The following is a 25,417-nucleotide window of genomic DNA, read 5'->3' as shown; positions in this document are numbered from 1 at the left end:
TGATACATGACATACTTCTTACGACTAAATAAGGAAAAAATGTGTCATAATGTCATTCCACGCACCTGGCAGTAACATCCTTAAAAAATCCAACATCAAATGTTGTGTGTAAAAAATACATTGGTCTTAAACTGTTTGTTTTTTATTATAGAAAGCAGCTGACCAAAACATTCAGCGAAGGATGTGGATTCATACTCAAGATGAAATGTCAGTTAATAGCGAACAGATGTCATCCCGGTATTTTATTCAAACGCAGCATCGATGACGAACAAGGTAGGTTAAGTCATGCCGGTTGGGCTTTTGTAGTATATGTTAAAACGTTGAAGTAAGTATCCACATCCGCGATCTTTTTGACTTTAAATTTTTAAAACTTTTGTGCAAGTCAGTCTGTATAACACTTTGTACTTTCCTGTGTAGAAATTAAAAGCACGCCAACAACAAGATCACAAAGAAATCGAAGAATGGCAAGACGAGGACGACGCCACAGAGGAAAGAAAATTATCCGAAAAATTAAAATTGGATGCGTTTTGTGTCGTTCACGTTGCTGGAACTAAACTTATAAAAATTTAATTTACATTACACTATGTTTAGCTCTCGCCATTTAAAACAAACCTTTTTTACTTTTTATTTTACCTTTTTTATACTCGTTATAAGTGTCTAAAACTTCTTTTAATTTTTTGTTTCAAGTTTTTTTTTGCATGTTTATCTGTTATTGCATTTCGTTTATTTATTAATAAATTTTGTATACTTTGATGCGTATTTGTTTGTATTGTAATAAATGATGTAAGCCAGGCAACCTTTTTTGCACTGCGGACCGTTTATGAAACTGAAATTTTATCGCGGACCGGTCTTCAAAAAAAAAAAAAAAAACTAGAAGGGTGGCTTTCTGATATACTTCCATTTTATATATCCTATACGATATTTACCAATTTACTATACACATCATTTGATCTACACATATGATTGTTTTTGTAAACAAAAACTAATGGGTCCCCACACGCATGTTTGTGCGGATTTACGGTAAACAAATGTTGCGGTGATTTTTAGATTCTTAAGGACAAAAAAACACACAGCTGATTTCTAATCACCGAAAAGACTGTCTCTTAAAACGTCTGTCCGGACGTCAAGCTGATCCCTCCCGCTCTGCACAAAACCGTTTTAATCGTAAACCAGTGAATGACTCCCTTGGGACTTCTGTCTGACTGACAGTGTACACGAACTATGGGCTGTGAAAGTCATTATTTGGCCGATTAAGGCAAATTTTTGAATACTAAACGAGTAAACCACTGCAAACAAATGCTTCAAATTTCAGCACATTAGGGCTTGTATTTCTGGCCTAAAACCAAAAAAGATTATTTCGGGATTTAAGGGGTGGCAATTATTTCGGGGTTAAAGGGGTAAAAATGGGTAAATCCAATAAAAAATCAGAAAATTATTTAGAATACTTTACATTGCACCAACCAACAAAGCATGAAACTCTTAGATCATGTAGTTTAGTCAGTACAGCCGTTTTAAAAAAAATTACGTTTTGGGGGCTTGTGGGTGAACCGCTAGGTCATTTGGGGGCAAACTTTAAGAGGATCAGGTTTAAAACGATAGCTAACATCTGTGTAAATTTGAATAAATTTAAAGCATTCTTTCTTGACCAAACGCGTTTGACAAACCAGCGTTAGACAGAAACGAATATTTCGGGGTTTAAGGGTTAAAATTGGGTAAATCCAGATAACAGTTAGAAAATTCTTTAGAAAACAGCCGTTTAAAAAATTTACGTTTTGGGGGCTTGTGGGTGAACCGCTAGGTCATTTGGGGTCAAACTTTAAGAGGATCAGGTTTAAAACGATAGCTAACATCTGTGTAAATTTGAATAAATTTAAAGCATTCTTTCTTGACCAAACGCGTTTGACAAACCAGCGTTAGACAGAAACGAATATTTCGGGGTTTAAGGGGTAAAAATGGGTAAATCCAGATAAAAGTTAGAAAATTCTTTAGAAAAACTGACATTGCACCAACCAACAGAGCACATAACTCCTAGATGATGTACTTTAGTCAGTACAGCCGTTTTAAAAAATTTACGTTTTGGGGGCCTGTGGGTGAACCGCTGGGTCATTCGGGGTCAAACTTCAGGATGATCAAATTTGGATTAATATGTAACATCTGTCCAAATTTTAATAAATTTGGAGCACTCATTCTTGACCAAACGCGTTTAACAAACCAGCGTTAGACAGAAAAAAGAAAAAAAATACGGACAAAAACAATATGTGTCCCCTTCATAGAAGGGGACCCATAATTACAAATATTTAGCAATGAAAACGCCAAAGTAAGTTTATCCCCCGGGATACATGGGCAAAATGTTGTATAGCATTAACCTAAAAAAGTATACGGCCCGGTAACGAACTCCTCGCGGACCGGCGGTTGCCGACCACTGGTGTAAGCTACGTGATAATGGATTCAGTTTTGCTAACAACCCCATAGCTATACCAAAGGAGAATAAGCCAAAACAGCTGATAGTCGATCTCACATAAATTGCATACTAGTCCAGCGGTTTGTAATTTTATTTCAAAATGAATTGTTAAATAATGATTTTCTTGGAATAGTGGTGAAAAGACACTTTTTGATAGATCTGGCACTGGGTGTAGGTGAAAATAGCACTTATCGTTCGAAAACGCGTAACCTACACAAAAACCCATTCCAACCGGCTGCTTTAGGGATTTAATTTCAACGCAAACTGTACTATATTCCACCACAAAAAAGTACTATGCACATATTATAAGTATTTATCGGTGAGGCAACTGCAAACATTGATTCTCCCACAAATCAATCATACATGTCAACCTATTTAAACACAGAAAAGTAAATGTTTGTCATCGTACGTCGGGAGGTCACTGACGGGCACGCATGATATGTGGCATGAAAATTTTGGTGAGAGGCGCAAGTGATGACGCCACCTGAAACCTATTGATATCAAAATAGATTTGGCAGAAAACCACCAGAGTGTTTGTTATGCTAAGATGACTAATTGTTGTACAGTCAGGGGTGTCACTGAACATAATACTGAAATTGGAATAAAAAAGTCTGGCTACAAACCGAACAAAACTAAAATATTTTGATCAAAAGCAATGCAGAATTTGAAACATTACTGGACCAACAGCTTTTTACAAAAAATAGCAATACAGTGTAACAAAATGCACCACACAGAGCGCTGCTGAATAAAAAAAAACATATCCCATCTCAAAATGAAAAATGGGCAACTCATATTAAGACTAAAAGAGACAACAAAACAGGGCACAGGCAAAAAGAACTGCATTTTGTGCAAGCCAATCTACGTAGCAACCAGCAATGCGATATCGCAAGATAGCCGGAACTGTAAAGCAATATTTTTTGCACATTTGTTGCCTATGGGCCCCCTTTAAAAACGTGTTATAAAATTCTCCTTTTAAATGGTCAAATTATTGGTGTTTATTTGATCAATATAAAATTCTCAACAGAAAGCAAACATTTTGCTGAAATCAATTGACAAAAACAGATAGTAAAGAAATGTAGGATGAAATGTCAGTTAATGATACAAAATTTCCAAACACGTGTTCTGACCAAACGAACATGGGCGAACAAAGTTATCTTGGAAATTACACATTTGTCGAGAACTTAATTAGACGTTAAATATCCACCAAATTATCATTGTCACTCAGCCCATCGGAAGTACTCGGAACAATTTAAGTAAAACCAACTATAAAGCGAAGAGTCGTAAAAAGACCGGTAGAGTTACTAACACAGGAACTTACAGCACACAAGGTTTGCTAAGTGTCGATAGATGGCGTAAAGAGCGCAGTTATTTTTTTCAAAAAAAACAGTGAGTGGGATAAGGTTAAGGACTAAATTGCGTGCTGTGAGTTCCTGTGTTAGTAGTTCTACCAAAAAGACCAGTAGGTAAAAAAAATAGCCGATAATCGCACCTACGCCTTACGATGCCAGTTCGGTTTTTTCAACACGTTTCCTACCATAAACATCAAAAATATGACTTAATGTTTACCCAAATTAACCATATATCCTGGTTAAACGCCATCTTGCCAAACGGGAAACCTTTAAATAAAAAATGTTCAACAAACAAAGTTGGGAAGGTTTACAGTAAACATGAATTAGGTTTTGTAAGCTATTTCGTGCGAGTTTGTATAGTGGTAGGGCATATAACACCTCCGCAGTGATTAGGAGGCCAACTGTTACACACTAGAAAGATAAAACTTGGTCATATTACAAAATCTGTTAATATTAGCCAACAATCTGTTGCAATCCTTTGACGCACCTAATTTGAATTTTGCTTTTGCGACAATTAACATGTAGTACCAGGAGGAACTCTTGCTATGTAAAGGTTCCTCTAATCTTTTCGCGGTTTTATTATAAACGACAGTTAATTACGCAACTGTACTAATTAACCAAGTGTGGTAGAACAAACTTTTCAGAAACATATTGGACAAAAAAATTGTCCCTGTTTATTTAACCCTCGCTTTATCGTTTGTTACGAGATTTGATGCTCAAATTATTCAAATACATAGCCGACCTATAAATAAGCTGCAATTTCCGTAAAGTTTTGCAATGTTTACGAAAAGTTGATCAGTTCGCAAAGATTAAAAAAAACATTCTCTAACAAAAGATTAAACCCATTTTTACCATTCCCTAAACAAAACAATTTATTTTGCACCAGTGGCCCTTTCAAAGCTTGTGACACACCAACAAATTATTAAAAAATATATAGATTTTGCTTGACCCATTTCGCTACTTTATTCCAACGGATGACTCTAATATTAGCAAGAAATAGCAAGGTTGGGATTTGGCGTTGTCATGAATCCCGCAATTTTTGGAAGCCCTATCCTATAACATAAGATAAAGAGACTTCAGGACCAATGTTTCTGTTGCGTGACAGCACGGACTAAAGCAAGCGGGAAAGATCAATGTGCGATTCGAGGCGCTATTTTATTGATTTTTCTCGATAAGCACGTGTTACCTATCAGACATAATCATGATCTGTGGTGATTAATACATGGGAGCAAATGTTGAAGTTGTCAAGGGTCGTGGTTGTGTAAACGCCGAAGAAACCAAGACGAGGTCATGTTTCGATTACAGGGGGACAAATAATGAAGTCAAAGTCCCGGGTATTTCAAGGAAGGTAAACTATGCTAAAAATTTCAAAATCGTGCCTAAATATCCTAATACTTTTTTTCACATAAAGTCCTCTTTTTATATTATCGCACCAGAATTCTCATTTCTCACAAATGTTTCGGATTAGTTAAAAACATCGTTTGAATCACATTAGTTTCAAATATACCACTGCTAAACATTAAATAAAGTAGGCCTACTGAAATAAGAAAAAAATAATTCTATTTTCATGTTCTTACATTTTCCCTATAATTTAGACACTGAATTCTATCGTTCACAATTCACATGATTTTCAATACTTAAAAGGGTAAAACAAAAAAAGTAACGGTACACGGCAGGACCAGGTACGTTACGTAACGGTTAAACTCGTAAGCGTAAAGAACCTGTGACTTCTATGGTAATTAGTTCGGCTAAAGGAAAAACAAACATGTGGGTTGCTGAGGAACAGTCGTGGTGTAACTTTGCTTGGGAAATATGGTGATACAACCGATTTCGTCAATTGATCCTGAATACTTAAATAAATTCGAAACTGATTTTCCGTATTTTTAATATTACAAACCTTCAACTACCCTTTTAAAATTCGAACTTTTCAAACATTGCAACTTATCAAAAAAAACAACGATCAGAACTATACATCGGTTACCTTAAAAACAGGAAGTATTCCGTAGATTTACAACAGGGCGGGAGTAATTATATTCAAATGATATCATCCATAAAATATAATAAACGAGAGGCATGAGCAAAAGAGAAATGTTCAGGGAAACGATCAAACAAACAAATCTAATGTTTGCCTATTATTTTTAGACCAATATAAGATGCGCAACAGAATAATCGAAAAACGAATTAAACAGAACATGCTTCTAAAGGACATCTAGGGAAAAAATGCAGATAAACAAATTAAAACCGGACTTTTCGAAAATATTCCAATGCAAACCAAAACTACGTGGTGCTGGTATTAGACAGAAACAAACCACTCAGGTAGAAAAGAGTCAAACCGCTTGGAAAAACGGATCGTTTGAAAATTATACATTCCCTGATTATAATTAAAAAGTGCCCCTGTGGAATGTTTTATTCCTAACGTCGCAATGCTGTAAAATGGCTCCCGCGAGAAAACAAGATATACATGCGTTGTTACTAATTGACGTGCACCGTTTTACTCCCAAACCTTATTCCCGTTCGTAATGATTATTCCTAATGACCAGTTCATGTCAATTTTTTCGAGCATATCACAAGCTAGACTCGACCGTATCGTTTTTGTCTGCTCAAAGGTTGTCTTTTCGGAGCTCATTAAACACGCTTTAATGAGGGGTGAAAAAACCACAAACCATAACCAAACAACAGCCCCTGTTATATAAGTCAGTTAACTCCAAACGCCAAGTTAGGACGATCAGAAATCAACGGTTTAGTAAGGAAAAACACAGAGCTTTAGGAATGCCAGTATTAAAACTTGCGACTTTGATTTCTGTTCTATTGCTTATAATCTGTGTGGCGACATGCAACGCTGGAAAATGGCAAAGGAAGAAGAACAAGCCAAGTGGTTTGAGAAGCAGCAAACCGTACGAGAAAAGAGTGTTCACAAGGTAAGTGTTGAAACACTTGTTCTTTGTAATTAGTTTTTTTTTTGGACAACTGACAATGTAACGTAGAGATAACAAATTTTATAATACTGCACTAAAAGTGTCTGTAAACCAACGACTTGATAACATATTACAAAGTTTTCAACTTCAATTAAAAGCCACATTTTGATTACCCTGCAGAAAGCAACTGTCAAGAACGTGCCACACTGGCGTTCTCTCCAAACGGAGCATTGATGAAGAACAAGGTAAGTTGGTCAGAAATGTATGTTTGCCGATTTAATACGAGTGTTTGTTGTTTGTTAATCAACACCTTTAAGGGTTTTATCCCGAAGTGGAATAAAGAATTTACGATTATTATCAGTTACTATGAACAGTATAAGTTTAAGGGTAAAGTTTGAGAATAATGTACAAGCAAAGCTAATATTTGTCTATAAAACATAAATATGTCAAAACGTTGTAATGATTCATACACAAATGTTGGGTTGTAATCTTTTGATATGTAAGTGCAACGCGCCAATTAATTACGAATTTAATTTGAAACTCATAGTGTAAGCAACCCTTTTATGTAGTCAAGAGTTTTCGTATTGCTAACATTAATTTAACACTTTGTTCAACTTACTTATTTGAGTATTACTTCTGCGCACCTGATTCTTTGAACAACGCAAATTAGCCTTAAACTACAGCTTGTGTGTAGAAAATGAAAACACGCCAACCATCAAACTGCTGCGAAAAAGAAGAAAACTTTTGAGACGGCAACGAAGAAGAAACAAAGGAAAGAAGTTTCGCAAAATGAAGATCAGCTGCGCAATGTGCCGCTCACGCTGTTGGTACTAAACCTACATGTTACTGTCAATCTACCTCGTCAATGCCAACTTGCATACATTTTAAAATTTGATGTTGTATATATTTGTAAATCTCGTTAATTTTTTTTCAAAAAAATGTGTTCTAAGCTTAGCTCAGATGTGAAGGTAAATCAACCATTTTATTTTACATTTGGTTTTAGTCTTTGTTGCAATGATTAGAACCGATGTTGTTAAAACCTCATGATTTTGTTTTAGTAAGCGTATCGAAATAAAAAACAACTGAGCTGGTGACCAATTTACCCATATTAATCAATAAAAGACGATGCACTGACGCGCCTTTCCACAATACAGGAAACACTGCATGGCAAAAATCAATATTACGTATACAAAAGCGTCAGACACGACACATTTCTACGTCTACTCGTTTGTGATGAAGGTTAACAACAAACGAATTGATGTTTAAAGATCAATCAAGATATTGGCTCTGTCGGCCAATATGTGGGGGCTCTGTCGGCCAATATACGTCAAATGCCTCATTTACATAAAAAACAACGATTTTCTGTCTAAATGGTAATAAATGGTGTAACTGATTTGTAAATTAACCTTAACAAGCAGATTGTATGCCACGCGAACAAAATTAAAACCTTTGAAACGAACGTATTTATTGAAAATATTATCACCGCTGATTTTTTACCCTGATGAAGACGATCTGTATACTGTATAGGTCCTATACAGTATGTAATTTTATTCCGACGTTTCGACGTCCTATACTATAGGACGTCGAAACGTCGGAATAAAATTACATTTGCCAGAAGAGCTCTATAAACTTGACTATCACCGCTTGTTAGAAATATGTTTTTCACAATAACAAAATTAACCGCTTTAGTATTTTCACATAGTAATTTTATGGTAGGCTGTTAAGTAGTTATTGGGAAATATTTGGCGTGAACAGATGCTGTTAAAGTACAATATCGAGTACAAAGGAAATATAGGTTTGTTATACAGGAAAGTCGTGGTATCACATAGGGATTTAAATATAAGGTTGTTTGCAAAGGACTGAGTTTCGCTCTGTTGAACTTAACACTATAAACCTGTGGTTTTAATATGAATTCATCAGTGTTCATATATTACCCCCAAGACCCCAAAATTCATAATCGCTTATTGTGTGGTTTTATTCTTTCAGTCACTTTTCAGAAACTCCAGCCTCGACATAAACTTAAAATACTGTGGGCCAAGCATGTGGTTTGCATGCCTGTGCCAATGGGTTCCTAGTTCTAATTCAGTTACAGTACACAAATTCGGAGGGCATTTTTTTGAAAAAACTTCTTAGCTATTGGTTTGTTTATGTTTCAACGCAACACGGTAAAAAACTGATCGAAAATTGTTATTGGAAAATTTTTTTATGGTCCATATTTTCCAAACATAATATATCCAATTAATCCGACCAAACACTAAAAGAGAAATCTGACAACGTAATGAAAGACCAACGGGTCAATGGCAAGGCGAGTTTTTCCCAATTGGATAAACAACCAGCCAATTTGATGGAAAACATGTGGTTCAAAAAGCAAAAACATAAAACATTTCGAAATAAAAAACAGGCAAAATTAAAAAACACGAGGTTGTAAAAAACTTACACTAATTGAACACCTATTTTTCAAATAACGGTGAATGACCGTAAGGCAGAAAACCGCTTCTCGAGGAAAACAATCTATTCTTAAATTATAGAAGAAATTGCACCCGGACCCGCCACTGACGTCAGAGCAGTAAAGAAAAAATCATCTCAGCGCATATAAAGCGAGAAACAGGCCAAGCAATGCTAGACTATATGGTACAACAATAGCCGTAAATCACTTGCAAACGGTTTGGAAACGGAATTAACAATGTCAAAAATTTTAACAGCGATTAGTATAATTTTGGTGTTAGCATGCCTAGCAACTAGCACGACTGGAAGACGTTCTCAAAGAAAACACAAGCCTGCCGGATTAAAACAAAAAGGCAATACCCAACTTGACGGCATCAATAAGGTGTTTACACGGTAAGTAAAAGATAGCATGTAGATAAAAAATTCCTCGTTGTTGATATAATGATAAAGCGGCCCAGCTTCAGTAATGAACGCCGTTTTATGGCAATTTTAACGGATATTTTTTTTGAAATTAGTTGGATTAAACTAATAATAAACCTTCTTTAAATGACAGAATGCAACTGACAAAAATCTTCAGGAAAGGATGTGGATTCATTGTGAAAATAAAATGCCAGTTAATGGCGCACCGATGTCACACTGGCTTACTCGTAAAGCGAAGCATTGACGACCAAGGTAAATCTTAAATATGCGCAACAAACATTTAATTTAATACGAGCTCCACAACGTTTCAAATATTTGGTGAGTTTTAACTGTGGCGAATATAGAATTTATTGTTTCGAAATTTATCGCAAATTGTAAGGTTTTACCACCCTAAAAACGTCAAATAAAATATCGTAACTTTCAACTAACTGCTTTATTTTTTGGTAGAAAACGTAAGGGCAAAGCCAACAAGACGCCAAAGACTTAGAAGGCGGCGACGACATCGCAGAGGAAGAAAGGCCATTCGAACAGTTAAAATTGGCTGCAAAATGTGCCGATCGCGCTGCTGGCATTAAAAAGTTGTTCGTCATGTGTATTAGTTCCACTCGTTATGTCTTGTGCATCTACCTCCATTTTTATCTTCAATTTCATATTTATTATTCTTGCCACCTTTCTCTTATATTTATCACTGTCACCTTTTTACCTTATATTCATCATTTCACCTTCTTACCTTATGTTTTTTACTGCCATCTTACCTTAAAGTTATTATTGCCACCTTCTTTAAATTTTTCACATCATCTTTGTTGAGTGCGTATGTGTGCTGACAATGATTTGTGCTGATGTTTATTGATGTGTGTTTTAGATAAACGTTTGTTTTTCAAAACAACTTCTTTGTTTTGTGTAGTGTGTCTGCAGTAATCTAGAGGACCAAGCAAAGAAATAAAAATACCAAAGTATAGATTAGGTACAAAACCACGAGCGAACAAAATCTTGCGGGATTTCTTAGTAAAACAAAAGGCGCAACATTCCAGCTTCAGAGATGGTACCTTTGTGTGCAATACGCGTCATTTCGATTAAGGTTTGCGCAGGCCTGAGGCGACTGTCGGAGAGCGCCGTGCAGCTTTCTCATTCGCCGAGTAATGCAGAGTGATTTGAAGATTAATTACAACGCAGCTTGTGGTCTCTCCACGTCATCCGTGTTGTTACTAAAGATTTTCTCTTTATTGCCAAGGCAGGGGTTTTCCTATTTATTTATGCAGACTGTAATCGAATTTTGACACACGAACCTTGACACATTTCATCCAGTTAATAGGAAAGTAAACTAATAAGTTCTGAATGAAGAAAATCGTTTCATCAAATCGAACAGACAGAAGACAAATCATTGCAGCTAGATTCCAACATACAAAAAAAATGAAAACAACACGATGTTTTGAAAAATGTATTCCCAACACAATCGATAAACTTTGGAGGGGGGTGTTCTTCTAAATTGTTTACCCGTCGTTTGAAATAATGAGCCCACTGTATGGGGGATGTATGTAGGATATCTTATCAACATAGATCATAGCTTGATTTATAAAGAAATGGAAAACACACGTTTCCCCGAAAATCAGTTCAGTAGCATTGTGTTTTGCAAAGATTGTGACAATGTGCCGATTGTTGCGAAGGCGGGGTTAGTGATTTTTTGTCAACCTGATACGCACATTTTTAAATACTTAAACCAGTTAACAGAGCACTATACACAAAAACAGTATTAACTGTGCTATTTCAAATTACAAACACACTCCTGTTCAGCAAAATAATTGTATACATCAGCTCGATCTACGCTCAATCAGACTTAATAATGTAACGCCATCTGTCAGTTTTGCAATTGACAGCTTTAACCTTTGAAACAAACATAAACAAAACTGTAAAATATCGTTTACCATCTTTCCACAAATTGTGCTCTTTAAATTTGTAGCGCTTTATAAACTCTTAATGTTACAACAAAGTAAATATCATAGTGCAATTGTGTCATCACATTATTTTGCCGACCGAAATAAATTCTTAACCCAACTCAACTCATCTCAAAATACAACTTAACTCATCTCAAAATACAACTTAACTCAACTCAAAATACAAGATAACATTCACTTACATGGAAAGTCAAGCCCTTTGTAACAATGGAGATTTTCGCTGACGTATGTACGACGTCATAAAACTGAATCCGGACTCCGTGACGCACGAAGTTCATCGGTGACGTCACAGACAGAGTGACGTGTCGCTCACCGTCTTGACTGAGAATCGTGACGTTGTGGGGATCCACCTTAAAATGTAAGAAATGTTTGTTTGGAAGGTTGGAAAACAACTTACACTATATTCACGTAATAATGTAACTCTTAAAGTTTATCGAAAACTCAGCGACTTTTGGGGTGCTCTCTGAGGTTTTCTATCTTTACACTAGCATTTCAAGGATGCACTAGCAAAAAAACTTGTTCAGTTTGGCAGGAAAGTCCAGGGGTTTATCCAACGGGTCTCACGGGGAGGTAAATTTTTCTGATTTCGGTCTACTGGGAGGTACAAAAACAAATTATTACATGTCAGATTACTGATTCCGTTGAAAAAAAAATACTAATTCGTTTTTTCGGGAAAATGAAAAAGTTTAAATTTGATCGATCGAATTGATTTTATAAAGGGGCCAATGCGTCAGAGAAAATCGCATTAAACCACCGTAAATCCGCAAAACAGATCTGAATGACCGGCGGCCTTTAACACAATGTCCGAGAAAAGCGATAATCGGATTAAGTTTTGCAATGAGTTTTTTGTGTTGTGAATTACTATTTTTGAAACTTTGAAAAGGCCACAAATTTATAGATTAAAAAGACAATTTTTCGAGAAAACAAAAACTAGATGTTACGCCATGAAATTGCAATAATAAGTGTTTGTACCAAAACTTACATTCAATTTTCGTTTATATGCAAAAAATTAAAATCGTTTTTGTTTTGTAATCAAAAAGATTCAAATTTGATTTATTTCGCAAATTCAAAAACTTTATCAGTTGGGGCCTTAAAACAACTTAGTACGCACCACAAATCGTAGTTTCTTGTCTGGTATCACGATGGACAATATAGAAATGTAGGAACGTGGTTTCTTGAAGTCTGGAATTTTTCTCACCACAAGTTGCCCATTCACAAGAACATGGTCCACACGGTCGTAGAAGAGATTGTAGATCTGTTGCGGATTAAAATCGTTTTTACCAAGCAATTCGTCAACTAAAATGAACATAAATTCATAACTGAGATCAGCCCTGAAGCGTTTATACAGATCAATTCACCAGGCAAGTTGTGTAAACCAGTAAGATTGTGATTGGTGGAGTAAAACAGAAATTTGACAGTTACGGTAAATTGGTTAACAAAAGACAAAACATTGAAATGAAATTAAGCGTAGTACTCTTTTAACTCGTGTAACTATTCCTTGAAAGTATTTCAATGGTCAATGAAGTAATTCAGGATATTTTTATGCACTTAGTTACAACTAGAGTCCATATCGTACCTAAAAGTTACGCAATTTCAAAAGTTCATTTTTTGTGTACTGCAGTTAGATTTCTTGTTACAATAATCGCTTAGTTACCTCTCCGTCTTTCCCGTCCCAGTTAAAACACAACTTCCTCTTTCCAGCGAGAGGTACAACGAAATGAGGATCGCCGTAGAATCCTCCGGACCTCGATGATAAAGAAGAAGACGAAGAAACTCTTATGCGCGTGCCCCTGTGTCTGCTTCTTGCATTCTTTCTTCTCTTCTTGGCCTCCAACCTCAACTTTTCTGCGAGCGCCTCCTTTTCTTTGCGCTCTTCCTCTTCTTTGCGAAGCTGATTCTCGATCTTTCTTCGGTCTTTGGGTCGGATGACCAGCAGTGACGTCAGAGGTGTGACAAAATTGTACCTTGACGAAAATAACAAAACAACTAGAATGGTGGCTTTCTGATATACTTCCATTTTATATATTCTATACGATATTTACCAATTTACTATACATATCATTTGATCTACACATATGGTTGTTTTTGTAAACAAAAACTAATGGGTCCCCACATGCGTGTTTTTGCGGATTTACGGTAAACAAATGTTGCGGTGATTTTTTAATTCTTAAGAACAAATTTTTAGAAAGCATTAACCCAACAATAAAAAAAATTTGTTTGTATTTTTTTGCACTATTATTGTCGTATAATTACAAAAACAATAAAAAAGAACGAAACAAATACTTTCAATTTAATCTCTTGCTTTGACCCAGATATTGTCGTCCAAGGTCGGGTTTTAAACACAATTTTTTTCTAGAAAGCTGTAACAGTTGTGTTACAGACAATTAAAAAGCGATTTGCTGCAAATGTATACATAACTTTTCATTTAACTTTGTTTCGCAAAACGAGTTTTTCATTTAACTTTGTTTCGCAAACGAGTACCATTGACCTGTAGTAACCTTTAGGGTGTACACACCAAACGACTGTTTGACCTTTTGACACCGTTTTCAATAGCACGCCGTCCTTGGTGTTCAACAACACCGTTTGACCTAATATATACATGCCTTGAGTATTTGATTCAAAAAAAAAACTGATTTGATTTCAAAACTGATTTGATTTCATTTGATTCAAAAAAAAAAAAAAAACTGATTTCTGATCACCAAAACGACGTCTCGTAAAACGTCTGTCCGACGTCAAGCTGAGCCCTCCTGCTATCGTAAACCAGTGAGTTACTCTCTTGGGACTTCTGCCTACAGTGTCTTTCTTGACCAAACGAGCGTTAGACACATTTACGTTTCGGGGGCCTGTGGGTGAACCGCTGGGTAATTCGGGGCCAAACTTCTGGAGGATCAAGTTTGGATTAATAACTAACATATGTCCAAATTTGAATAAATCTGAAGCACTCTTTCTTTACAAAACCAGCGTTACAAACCAGCGTTAAAAATTTTACGTTTCGGGGGCCTGTGGGTGAACCCCTGGGTCATTCAGGGTCAAACTTCAGGAGGATCAAATTTTGGTTAATAACTAACATCTGGCAAAATTTAAACAAATTTGAAGCACTCTTTCTTGACCAAACGCATATAACAAACCATGTTTTAAAAATTTTGCATTTTGGGGGCCTGTGGGTGAACCCCTGGGTCATTCAGGGTCAAACTTCAGGAGGATCAAATTTTGGTTAATAACTAACATTTGTCCAAATTTGAATAAATTTGAAGCACTCTTTCTTGACCAAACGCATATAACAAACCATATTTTAAAAATTTTGCATTTTGGGGGCCTGTGGGTGAACCGCTGGGTAATTCGGGGTCAAAATTCAGGAGGATCAAATTTAGATTAATAACTAACATCTGTCCAAATTTGAATAAATTTGAAGCACTCTTTCTTGACCAAATGCGTTTAACAAACCAGCGTTAGACAGAAAAAAGAAAAAAAAAAAAAAAAAAAAAAAAATACGGACAAAAACAATATGTGTCCCCTTCAGGGAAGGGGACCCATAATTAACAGTTGGCCGGAGATACGCCGACTTAAATTTTTGATTGGGTTGCTTTTTTGCAGAACAAATGTCTAGGACGTTTTTTAGGGACTGCTAACATGCTGATTTCATAAATTAGCTAGTGTGATCAAGAAGAACTCTTGGTCTACCCATACAAATAAGATTTAGATGGTACACAGCAATAGAAAAAGTCGCCAGGTGGTACGTAATCAGTATAAGTTTGAGAACCACTGGGTTAAAGCAAACGCCATTTAACACTGTTTATAAACAAGTGGCGAATAGTAGTTTTAAATTTACACAAGTTTCTGATACAACCATATCTGATTTTTATTGATTGTCAAGGCCCAATATTTCTAACACCAACCAGTTTTTACATTCAACAACAGCAATTAGAAGAAATAATGTTCACTAAACCCTTTTTATGGGAGGTATTTATTAAATCATTGCAACAGTAAGTTACGGTAGTGATTAACTGTGTAAGTCAATATCTTACTTTAGTGACATGTTTAGAGCGCGCTCGAAAAGAGCTGGTTTGACATCATCTTCAGCGATGATTGCTTCACGAAGAATTCCCTTGACTTGCAGGAAAGCCCACATCCGTTCAGTGAAATTCTCAATCTAATAAATTCAAAAACATTTTTACAACCAAAGCTTATGACAGTAAAATTATATCAGTTGAAGTAACTAGCAAATGTTCCTTCAAAAATAATATTCACAGTGATTCAAACCATGTTATAAAGTTGATGGATTTTATGTGTTATTGTTTGAATATTTTAAAACACCTTTAGTATTATGCTTTCACGAGAAAAATGTTGCTGTTGCAAACAAAGTGTCTGGACGGCAGTCAAGTGTACATTTAGTTGGCTAAATTTCATGGTATTCTAATTTGAAGCACAATCCGATGAGTGAAATGTATGGAAAAATTGTCCTACGTTACGAGTTTGATTTTGTGTTAGTTTACCTGATGGATGGAATTATCAATTCGTGACACTTTGTTTGGGTCGATGTCGAAATCCAACTCCCAATCTCCTTCAAACGTGTTTCCGCGAACCTGAAAAAGTATGTTTGGATCAGACTCAAATATAAATTGAAACCTAAGTTTTGTCAGCTTGGAAATTCGCTATTAGGTTCGACCGCTCTATGCTCTATTAGGGGTATTTTTTTAGTTTATGAATCTTCGATATTAGGAGACTGTTTTAAAACGCGGTTTAAAAATAAAGTGTTATTTAAGTTGGGTTTTTTACTTTCTACTTGCGATTGCAAGAGTATTTTTGTCGAAGTTAAACATTTTCCTTTGAAAAAATGGATTTGAGATGCAGTTGCCAACAATTCTTATTGCCGCGATTTATTGCAAACTAACACATTTTTAAAACTAGAAAAGTGGCTTTCTGATATACTTCAATTTTATATATTCTATACGATATTTACCAATTTACTATACTATACACGATTGTATCTACATGTATGATTGTTTTTGCAAGCAAAAACGAATGGGTCCCCACACACGTGTTTATGCAGATATAAGGTAAACCTATGTTGCAGTTATTTTTAGATTCTTAAGGACAATTTTTTTACAAAGCATTAACTTAACTTTAAAAGTTTTTGTCCGTATTCTTTTTACATCATTATTGTCATATAATTACAAAAAATCGGCGAAAAAAGAACAGGGAAAATACTTTCAAATTAATCTCTTACTTTGACCTTGATATTGTCGTTCAAGTTCAGTTTTAAACATATATTTTCCTAGAAAGCCTTAACTGTTATATTAGACACTATATAAAAAAAGTCGTTTGCTACAAAGGTATACATAACAACTTGCTTTTCACTTAACTTTGTTTCGCAAAAACGACCGTTTAATGACCTTTTGACACTGTTTTTAACATCATGCAGTCCTTAGTGTTCAACAATACCGTTCAGCCTAATTTATACATCACTTAAGTACTGATTCTTGAATTGATTTGTCAAAAATAAAGAAGATACGTTATGACGAAAAATTCTTAACTGTGTTGTAATGCCTACAAGTTGACCTTTAGTGACCCGTGGTTATGCGACGGCCAAGCTGACAGCGGGAATTTAAAGACCAATTATCGCGGCGTTTGAAAAAGTTAAGTTTATTGTTTCATATTTTTGTTGATCAACGACGTTTTGCCCGACGTAAACGAAACCGAAGTACGTTTATCAAGTTTAAATTACGTCTTAGGTTTAAAAACTTCGCCAAAACTGAAAATGCGCGTACTGACTCAATAAAACGACACAGCATTGCTGCACAAAAAAACAGCTGATTTCTAATCACCCAAACGACTGTCTCGTAAAACGTCTGTCCGGACGTCAAGCTGAGCACTCCCGCTCTGCCGCCTTAATCGTGAACCAGTGAATTCCTCCGTTGGGACTTATATCTGACTGATAGCGTACACATATTATGGGTTGTAAAGGTAAATACTTTAAATACTAAACGAGTACCCTGCTTAAACAATTGTTATTTTTTTAAATATTTCTGCACCATAGGGCTTGTATTTCTGCCTTAAAACTAAAACCGATTCTTTCGGGGTTTAAAGGGTGAAAAATGGGTGAATCCGAAAAAAAGATACAAAATTCTTTAAAAAACCTTACATTGCACCAAACAACAAAGCATGAAACTCCAAGACGCTGTACTTTAGTCAGTACAACGGTTTCAAAACATTTACGTTTTGGGGGCCTGTGGGTGAACCGCTGGGCCAATCGGGGTCAAACTTCAGGAGGATCAAATTTGGATTATTAACTAACATCTTTGTAAATTTTAATAAATTTAAAGCACTCTTTCTTGACCAAACGCGTCTCACAAGCCAGCGTTACTAAAACCGATTACTTCGGGGTTTAAAGGGTGAAAAATTGGTGAATCCGAAAAAAAGATACAAAATTCTTTAAAAAACCTTACATTGCACCAAACAACAAAGCAAGAAATTCCAAGACGCTGTACTTTAGTCAGTACAGCCGTTATAAAAATTTTACGTTTTGGGGGCCTGTAGGTGAACCGCTGGGCCAATCGGGGTCAAACTTCAGGAGGATCAAATTTGGATTATTAACTAACATCTTTGTAAATTTTAATAAATTTAAAGCACTCTTTCTTGACCAAACGCGTCTCACAAGTAAGCGTTACTAAAACCGATTACTTCGGGGTTTAAAGGGTGAAAAATTGGTGAATCCGAAAAAAAGATACAAAATTCTTTAAAAAACCTTACATTGCACCAAACAACAAAGCAAGAAATTCCAAGACGCTGTACTTTAGTCAGTACAGCCGTTATAAAAATTTTACGTTTTGGGGGCCTGTAGGTGAACCGCTGGGTCAATCGGGGTCAAACTTCAGGAGGATCAAATTTAGATTATTAACTAACATCTCTGTAAATTTTAATAAATTTAAAGCACTCTTTCTTGACCAAACGCGTCTCACAAACCAGCGTTGGACAGAAAAAAAAAAGAAAAAAGAAAAAAAAATACGGACAAAAACAATATGTGTCCCCTTCAGGGAAGGGGACCCATAACGAGACAGTAATGACAGTAAACTGCCCCATATCAAACGGGACAAAACATAATTTAATTTATTTTTTGGACATTTATTTCAAAGACATTGTACAGCTAAAGGCAAGGTAATTTCGCACAAAACATCAAAAAAAATTCATGCTAAATTTAGCCTACTGATATCATATGGGCCATGGAATTTTTTTTCAAAAGTAGGTCAATTGCTGTTGAGAACTTCAAATTAGACAATACGAGACTAATTTTTACAGCGATCGGAATGCAGTTTCAAGACCAATCTTCCAGCTTAAGTATGGTTATGCCATAACGATACTCTGCAGTACTTATAAATGTTTACGAAAATGTCGAAAGAAGATTTCTTCGTAAATCGAGGCTATTTCGGTCTTACAGTGTTACATAACAAACAACCACAGAAAATTCCGATTTGTCATTCTCAACTTCGTCAAAGTGTTTTGAGCAGGTGTCAGGCAGGAAGAGGCGTTTTTCAAACCTTTGGAATCTTTATGACGTCATAATGAATCATACACTACCGCAAGAAATTGACGTTGCATTTAAAAAAATATCCCTGTTACGATATTTCGATGTGGCATTAGGGCGCATTTTCGCATATGTATTACAATTGTGGGTTAACAAAAACACAATTTAATATAGTATATTTGGAAACCCATTATGAGTTAAGGCATCTATTCTACCTTCGAATTTTTTGACGAAATGTTACCGGTATCATTTTTTCGGGAAGCAATTCAGTATAAATATAGTGTTGTTGCCGGGCATAATTCATAAACTTTTTGTTTAACCGGCAAATGTAAACAAAACATTTGACGTTTCGATGTCTCATACGGGGCGTTTTCATCAGAGTAATGTCAGCTAACCAACAGAATTGTCCTTATAACAGCAAAAAGGTGATCACGAAAAGATCAATTCAGTACGTTTCCGACTTTCTACAAAACCGTATCTCTAGGAATTGTTATAAACTAGTTTTAACCAGTGAATTGATAGCCATTAGTTTTCTACAGAGTTAATACTGACCTGAGCACTTAACATTTCAACCAAGGTCGCTCGCTTCTGTATATCGTGAGATTTCTCCAGTTCAAACACCTGTAAATGTCAAACAATGGTTATCAAAGCAATCAACATCGTCGTGTTTTTAGGGCAAAATCGTGTTTCAGGGCTTGGGGTTACCCGAAAAAATACGAACAAGATTTTGATGATAACCTTCACCTTTTCGCAACGTCGCGACATTACTAAGGACTTAAAACGTTGTCTGTGACTCAAAAATATGTGAAATTACCCCACTAGGCTGAGGTGCGCACAATAAGGACGTTTGAAAGGTCTTGGGGCGACAAATTTAAGTCATAAAAGGTAGGCTAAAGTTTAATATAGATATTTCTGGCTTGTTTTTTTTAACGTATTGTATGAAGAATTTTTTTAGCAAGTTGCGCAACATTTAAATGGATATTTTTCCGAAATAATTTTTATTTACGCTAAATTTGAAAATTATAGATACAATCCAGTTGAATAAGAAAATGCTGTTTTGATCGAAATTGCCATTTCTGTTTCGCAAATCAAAGATCACAGTGACGCTGATCATCTGCCGCTCTTTTTAAATTATTTCACTTTTTTGTTTTTAGATAGGCCCCTTCATATGTTTTTATAAAACTCAAAAAAGCTTTCTTTTGCATCAACTAGACTAATAAAATTCATGAACAGATATGCGTTTAGGCTTTCCAGAATACACAAACACTAAAATCAAGTGTTTCGTTAAAATGTTTAAGTTGGTTAATCTAAGACTGAAAGAGGTATAAACCTCTGCTTCGTCGCTTCCAGATCCGTCAAGTTCTTTCTCGAAGTCAAACCTCCCCGCCACTACCATCTCACTGCCGCTAGAGAGCACGCTGTAGGGGTTCAGGGTCAGATCTTTGACTCGGTCCATTGGGTAGTCGAACACAATATCAGTCATTACGGGACTGGTGACTTCGTTTAAGAACCCGTACATCTACAACAACATAGTGTTATAAAACCTCAACCGTTTAAAACGATACATTTTTAAAAAGAAATCTTATAGATTTCGTTCTATCGGGTTTATGTCGATTATTTTGTTATATTGTTCAGTAGTTGGATTTGTGAACTTCCAAACACACGCTTCCGGAGCTAAGCACGTGGCAAACAATAATCTAAAATCTTAACAATCACAGTGCGTGTGTAATTTCTGGCAACATAATTTACATGTGCCGTGAAAATTCGCCGGACCTGTCCGCGCGGCTCGTTGGTCTAGGGGTATGATTCTCGCTTAGGGTGCGAGAGGTCCCGGGTTCAAATCCCGGACGAGCCCATGTTTTTCTATGTTAACCAAATGAAGCAAAAAGACAATCGAACCAGCTTTACTAGATTCCAGAGATCATTTGTTCACAATTTAACATATTTTCTTGCCGCAAAAATGGCTTCTCAACGTTGAATCAACTTAGCCACGTATTAACTTTAAATATGTTTCCCAGATGAATTAAATGTTTGTTATTTTATTTGTGCTTGTTATGCATAAATGACTTTGTCTATGTGAAAGTGGGAGTTGGTCTACACTGTAGACTCTACAGCGGTAGTTGACTTGTTTATTCTGAATGTATTCATATGTCAACTACTGTATGTGTGTTCTTCAAATACGTTTAATAACCATCTGTTTATTATTCTATTTGAATAAGGCAAAAAATAAGTTTACATCTCGCATTAATGGGACAGCGGCAGATCCAATACCTGCGTATCAGCATCAAGACTTTCAAATATTCTTCTTGAAGCGCCTCCATTTCCTGCAGCAACCCTTGCAAGGAATCCCATGTCCACATAAGCACCGAACCCGATCGTGTGAATTCGAACTCGGTTCTTGTTTAAGCTTGAAATCCGCTCCTCAATCATTTTGACGTTTGTCTCGCCAACAGATGGCCTGAATAAGATGAAGTGTTTGGTCCAACAGACTTGCGAAAAATGTGATAAACTTATTTCGTTTAAATCGTTAATATTAGCATATATGCATATATCTTATATGAGTAAAACCGGGGATCCGGCCTGGGGCGTTCACTTACATCAGGGGCGGGCAACATACGGCCCGCGACGGGGTTTTGAGCGGCCCGCGGACAGTTTTCGGTAGTGATGTACCGAATCGGCGAAATTTCGATTCGGCCGAAACCGAATATTCGGCGGTTTTGCCGAATAAATTCGGCCGAATCAACCGAATCATTTATGACGTCACGCGAAGTCGTAGTTTACGTGTTTGACATGAAAACATAGGTTTATCTACCTGGCAATTAGTGCAGAATGGTTGTGTTTCGTCCTTTAGTTCTGTGGGGTTTAACTTTGCCTCAAGCATGATTGCCAACCCGACAATGAATTACTGATTTTTTGTCTGCACTTGGAAAGGCGTCAATGTGTTAAAAAATATAACGATTGACGCGATTTTCGTTGGTAATAAACAGAAAAGAGACGTTTAACGCTTTAAATGTGTGTTCGTAAAAGATTCGGTTTCGGCCGAATCGCAACAAATTATTCGGCCGAAACCGAATCTTTGCAAAAATGACCGATTCGGCCGAATAAATTCGGCAAACCGAATATTCGGTACATCTCTAGTTTTCGGTCTTACATGATAATGCGGCCCGCGGCCACAGTCTGCCGCAATCCGCCGCTACTTGCTTACTATATGTCAAATTATAGTTGTAACGGACAGTAACGTTCCCCAATAGTAAAAAAAACTTTCCCCCCGTTGTTACCATTGCACCATACGTCCATTGTTACGACATAACTGCCAACCTTGTGTGTGGCCTGCTTTCACGGTTTCCTTTGTTTCCCACGTGTACCCTAGTTAGTGTTTTAGCAGTATCTAAGTCTGTGGTGTATGTGTATGACATTTGCTGTGGTGAATATTTTTTGTTATATCAGTTAGATTGTTTGGACTGTATTGTAATTATGACGTTCTTAATTGTATTTGGTTTAGATGGTCAAAATTCTGTTTTAAATCACTGGATAAATACGCGATTAATATATCGATTCAGGAATCCGGCCCGCCAATTACTCTATTTTCCCATATCAGGCCCGCCGACTGGAGAAGTTGCCCGCCCCTGACTCACATCATAGTAAATGCTATGGAGATGGCTTGATTCAATGTACTATGATTAATTTAATTCGATCATATGCCCAAATCTTGATCATTTATTGATCCATCACATTTTTATTCAGATACGGCCCATACGCTTCGATATTAGGAAGTTTCAGAATGTTATCTGAAAAAGTGGTTCTGTCAACATCAATGCAATAATTCTTCACTAAACCTAATTACGAATCTCAATTAAGATTACATTAAGACAATTTTACAAAGCGCTCATCTCTCATGGTGACAATTACTTTAAATTTAAATTTTGTGAGTATTGTACCCCTTTACTGCCCCCAAGCGGAACATGGATTTTGATTCCTTTCTCGGAATATTCAAAAACGTACTAACCTTATGAGACACAATCGACAGCCTTAAGTTTTAACAAAACGGTGACTTACTGCCCATCTGTCATGAAGATTATCATCTTGGTGTGATCATGAAGTTGTTCGCCCATGTCAGCTTCTCTCTTGCGAATTCGTCGCGACGTATCGTGGAGAACATTTTCGGTTTCATTTCCTGCCACAAAAAAACAAATTTATTAAAAACTTGCTCCTTATGTTCACATACCGCGATTACAAGCTATATGGCGAGTATTAGTGTTCAAAAGCATGAGTGTTTTGCATTTTTCATTTTAATTTAAAGGGTCCTCAGTAAAATAGATTGTTGTGTATTATTTGGGAATTTAACGATCGTTTTTTTAACCTTTAGGCTCGACTGTGTATCAATGTCTGCAAACACGATTTTAGTCCAGACGGTTGCACGTACTACAAGACTGGACGTCATGACAACTTATGCTGGGGCCCTTATGTGAAACCAATAGTACTTAAAAGTCATCCAAAACACTTGTACTTTTTCTTTGTTTGTTTTTATCCATTTTTATAAGTGGGGGTATGTCGATGAAACAAAACTGTTCGCATAGACGACTGTCCACATCGGCTCGTTGGTCTAGGGGTATGATTCTCGCTTTGGGTGCGAGAGGTCCCGGGTTCAAATCCCGGACGGGCCCATTGTTTTGGTTCGTGAAGCCTGGAAACTGGGGCAGTGCCTTGCTACACGTCGATAATGTGACATTTCAAACTTTTTGCACTGTAAGGACTGTTGCTGTTCATGAAACCATTTCGCACATGTTTTGTGTTTAAAGAAATAAATAGGAAGGGCGGGATTGGAACCATCAACTTAGCAAACATGCTGATCGCTCTGGCCATTAATTTTCCCAAATTTTTACTTTCAATAGTTCCACTCTGATGGTGCTGGACAAATGCTTTAACTCAAGAGCCAATAATATTGGACGATATTTGATTTTGGGACATCATACCTTTTGTACCCATGAAGGGTTTCATTAAGTGAAAAGCACTTTCCATGGCTCCCATTATGTTGGTACCACCCGACGCATAAATTCCCTCGATGTACGTTACAGCATTTTCAACACTAGACGGTGTAGCAGGGCTCATAACCTCATGTATCCAAGGATCGGTGTAGCCATCAAACGCAATGATGTTAAAGTAGTCCTAAAAACAAATAATTAAAATTTAAGCACTTGCTTATGAAAGAAATATTAAAAACGACAACAAGCTTTGTATAATAGTAATTGCAAAAAGAAAAAAATGCCGTATTTTGTATGTAAAATTAATACAACAGAACCAAAATTCCATTTTAAAGGCACAATTTTGAACTCCATTCGAAGCCAAATATATTTTCCTGACATTTGTGAACTACTTTAGAAAATTATGTCATATTTCGACCCCAATTTCTTTTATACACGGCTTAAAAGCGACAAATAGTAATCTATTTCAGACAGAACACTAATTTTAACAGTGCGACATCTCTTCATTTTTTGGCAAATATTCAAAAGTTGTTCACGTCCATCTCTTCTACTCCTCTGAGCATTTTGTCATTGAATTGATTAGGACCTTCGGGCGTATTTTTGTCCGATCACCTAATTACTAAGATACCTTTTGTATTCGAACTCTTACAGAAAGCGCACAGCGAGTTTGTCCTTCCTTTTTAATGGAAATAGTCCAACAATCCCGTTTATTGGCACTGGCACATTGGGCCGCTTATATTTAACCAGCAGGCTTTTTAAGATTTGGAACAAAATGGCAATATCTTTTTACATGTTTTATTCATAAAATAGCTAAAAGTTAAAAAAACTTATTGTCATGCAATATGTTATTTTTGTATGTTTTCAATATGTTTGTACTTGCTGTAAATGTGTCAAATACCAGAACGCCTTTCAACTGATTTGTCAAATTGTTTGTGTGGGTATGTACAAGTGTGAGGCTCTGAACTTGCCTGGACACGAAAAAATGCGGCGAACGCAAGTTTGTGAAAGGCAGTGCATTTCCAATCTGGTGATAAAAATCATCCTCCTTCAGTGTCTGGCTCGTTGGTCTAGGGGTATGATTCTCGCTTTGGGTGCGAGAGGTCCCGGGTTCAAATCCCGGACGAGCCCGTGTTTTTTTTTCTAATTTTAAAGTTAATCAGCAGTGCAACTGAAGCAGTCCGATTCGTTTACATTCCAAACTTTTTTGCTCAACATCCCTACAACCACTTTATTCCCCAAAATATTCCCAACAAGCCTTAATCACCTCCCACCATAATATTATATTTAATCCCTCTGTTCATATATTTATAGACAACACGTACCGCACGCAGCATAGTCATCCAAATGACACTTTCGATTTTTCAAGTGCTG

The 25,417-nt window shown here is 36.3% G+C and overlaps 3 protein-coding genes and 3 non-coding genes across 6 annotated transcripts in view; 5 read left to right on the top strand and 1 right to left on the bottom strand.

Moving 5' to 3' along the window:
* Positions 1–25,417, bottom strand: part of LOC145214504 (inter-alpha-trypsin inhibitor heavy chain H3-like) — an 88,391-nt gene that overhangs the window by 32,567 nt on the left and 30,407 nt on the right. Inside the window, exons 19-28 of the mRNA XM_080083049.1 lie at positions 24,038–24,230; positions 23,121–23,238; positions 21,336–21,522; positions 20,395–20,583; positions 19,617–19,685; positions 16,036–16,125; positions 15,568–15,692; positions 13,197–13,506; positions 12,654–12,797; positions 11,725–11,892 (exon numbers count right to left, since the gene is read on the bottom strand). Of these exons, the coding sequence (XP_079939175.1) occupies positions 11,725–11,892; positions 12,654–12,797; positions 13,197–13,506; positions 15,568–15,692; positions 16,036–16,125; positions 19,617–19,685; positions 20,395–20,583; positions 21,336–21,522; positions 23,121–23,238; positions 24,038–24,230 (1,593 nt within the window). The remainder of the gene's footprint in view (positions 1–11,724; positions 11,893–12,653; positions 12,798–13,196; positions 13,507–15,567; positions 15,693–16,035; positions 16,126–19,616; positions 19,686–20,394; positions 20,584–21,335; positions 21,523–23,120; positions 23,239–24,037; positions 24,231–25,417) is intronic.
* Positions 6,404–7,620, top strand: LOC145214531 (uncharacterized). Its single transcript, XM_080083083.1, has 3 exons — positions 6,404–6,728; positions 6,906–6,970; positions 7,420–7,620. Exons 1-3 carry the CDS (start codon positions 6,580–6,582, stop codon positions 7,557–7,559), a joined length of 354 nt encoding a protein of 117 aa, XP_079939209.1. The 5' UTR covers positions 6,404–6,579; the 3' UTR covers positions 7,560–7,620.
* On the top strand, positions 9,362–10,465 carry LOC145214521 (uncharacterized). The gene is made up of 3 exons (XM_080083072.1): positions 9,362–9,563; positions 9,724–9,842; positions 10,038–10,465. The coding sequence occupies exons 1-3, from the start codon at positions 9,409–9,411 to the stop codon at positions 10,163–10,165; spliced, it is 402 nt and encodes a 133-aa protein (XP_079939198.1). The 5' UTR covers positions 9,362–9,408; the 3' UTR covers positions 10,166–10,465.
* Trnap-agg (transfer RNA proline (anticodon AGG)) lies at positions 20,848–20,919 on the top strand. Its single transcript has one exon. It is a non-coding gene; the product is annotated as a tRNA-Pro (tRNA).
* Trnap-ugg (transfer RNA proline (anticodon UGG)) lies at positions 23,657–23,728 on the top strand. The gene has a single exon. It is a non-coding gene; the product is annotated as a tRNA-Pro (tRNA).
* Trnap-ugg (transfer RNA proline (anticodon UGG)) lies at positions 25,103–25,174 on the top strand. Its single transcript has one exon. It is a non-coding gene; the product is annotated as a tRNA-Pro (tRNA).

The sequence above is a fragment of the Phallusia mammillata genome, chromosome 1, assembly GCF_965637545.1.
Source record: "Phallusia mammillata chromosome 1, kaPhaMamm4.hap1.1, whole genome shotgun sequence".
Taxonomy (NCBI): Eukaryota; Metazoa; Chordata; class Ascidiacea; order Phlebobranchia; family Ascidiidae; genus Phallusia; species Phallusia mammillata.
The sequence above is the reverse complement of the archived record's forward strand: the minus strand, read 5'-3'. Positions and strand labels throughout refer to the sequence as shown.

Coding starts and splice junctions, on each gene's coding strand:
- LOC145214531 (XM_080083083.1), top strand. CDS start 6,580: ATGCCAGTATTAAAACTTGCGACTTTGATTTCTGTTCTATTGCTTATA. Junction 6,729..6,905: donor GAGAAAAGAGTGTTCACAAG/GTAAGTGTTGAA, acceptor ATTACCCTGCAG/AAAGCAACTGTCAAGAACGT. Junction 6,971..7,419: donor GAGCATTGATGAAGAACAAG/GTAAGTTGGTCA, acceptor GCTTGTGTGTAG/AAAATGAAAACACGCCAACC.
- LOC145214521 (XM_080083072.1), top strand. CDS start 9,409: ATGTCAAAAATTTTAACAGCGATTAGTATAATTTTGGTGTTAGCATGC. Junction 9,564..9,723: donor ATCAATAAGGTGTTTACACG/GTAAGTAAAAGA, acceptor TTTAAATGACAG/AATGCAACTGACAAAAATCT. Junction 9,843..10,037: donor GCGAAGCATTGACGACCAAG/GTAAATCTTAAA, acceptor ATTTTTTGGTAG/AAAACGTAAGGGCAAAGCCA.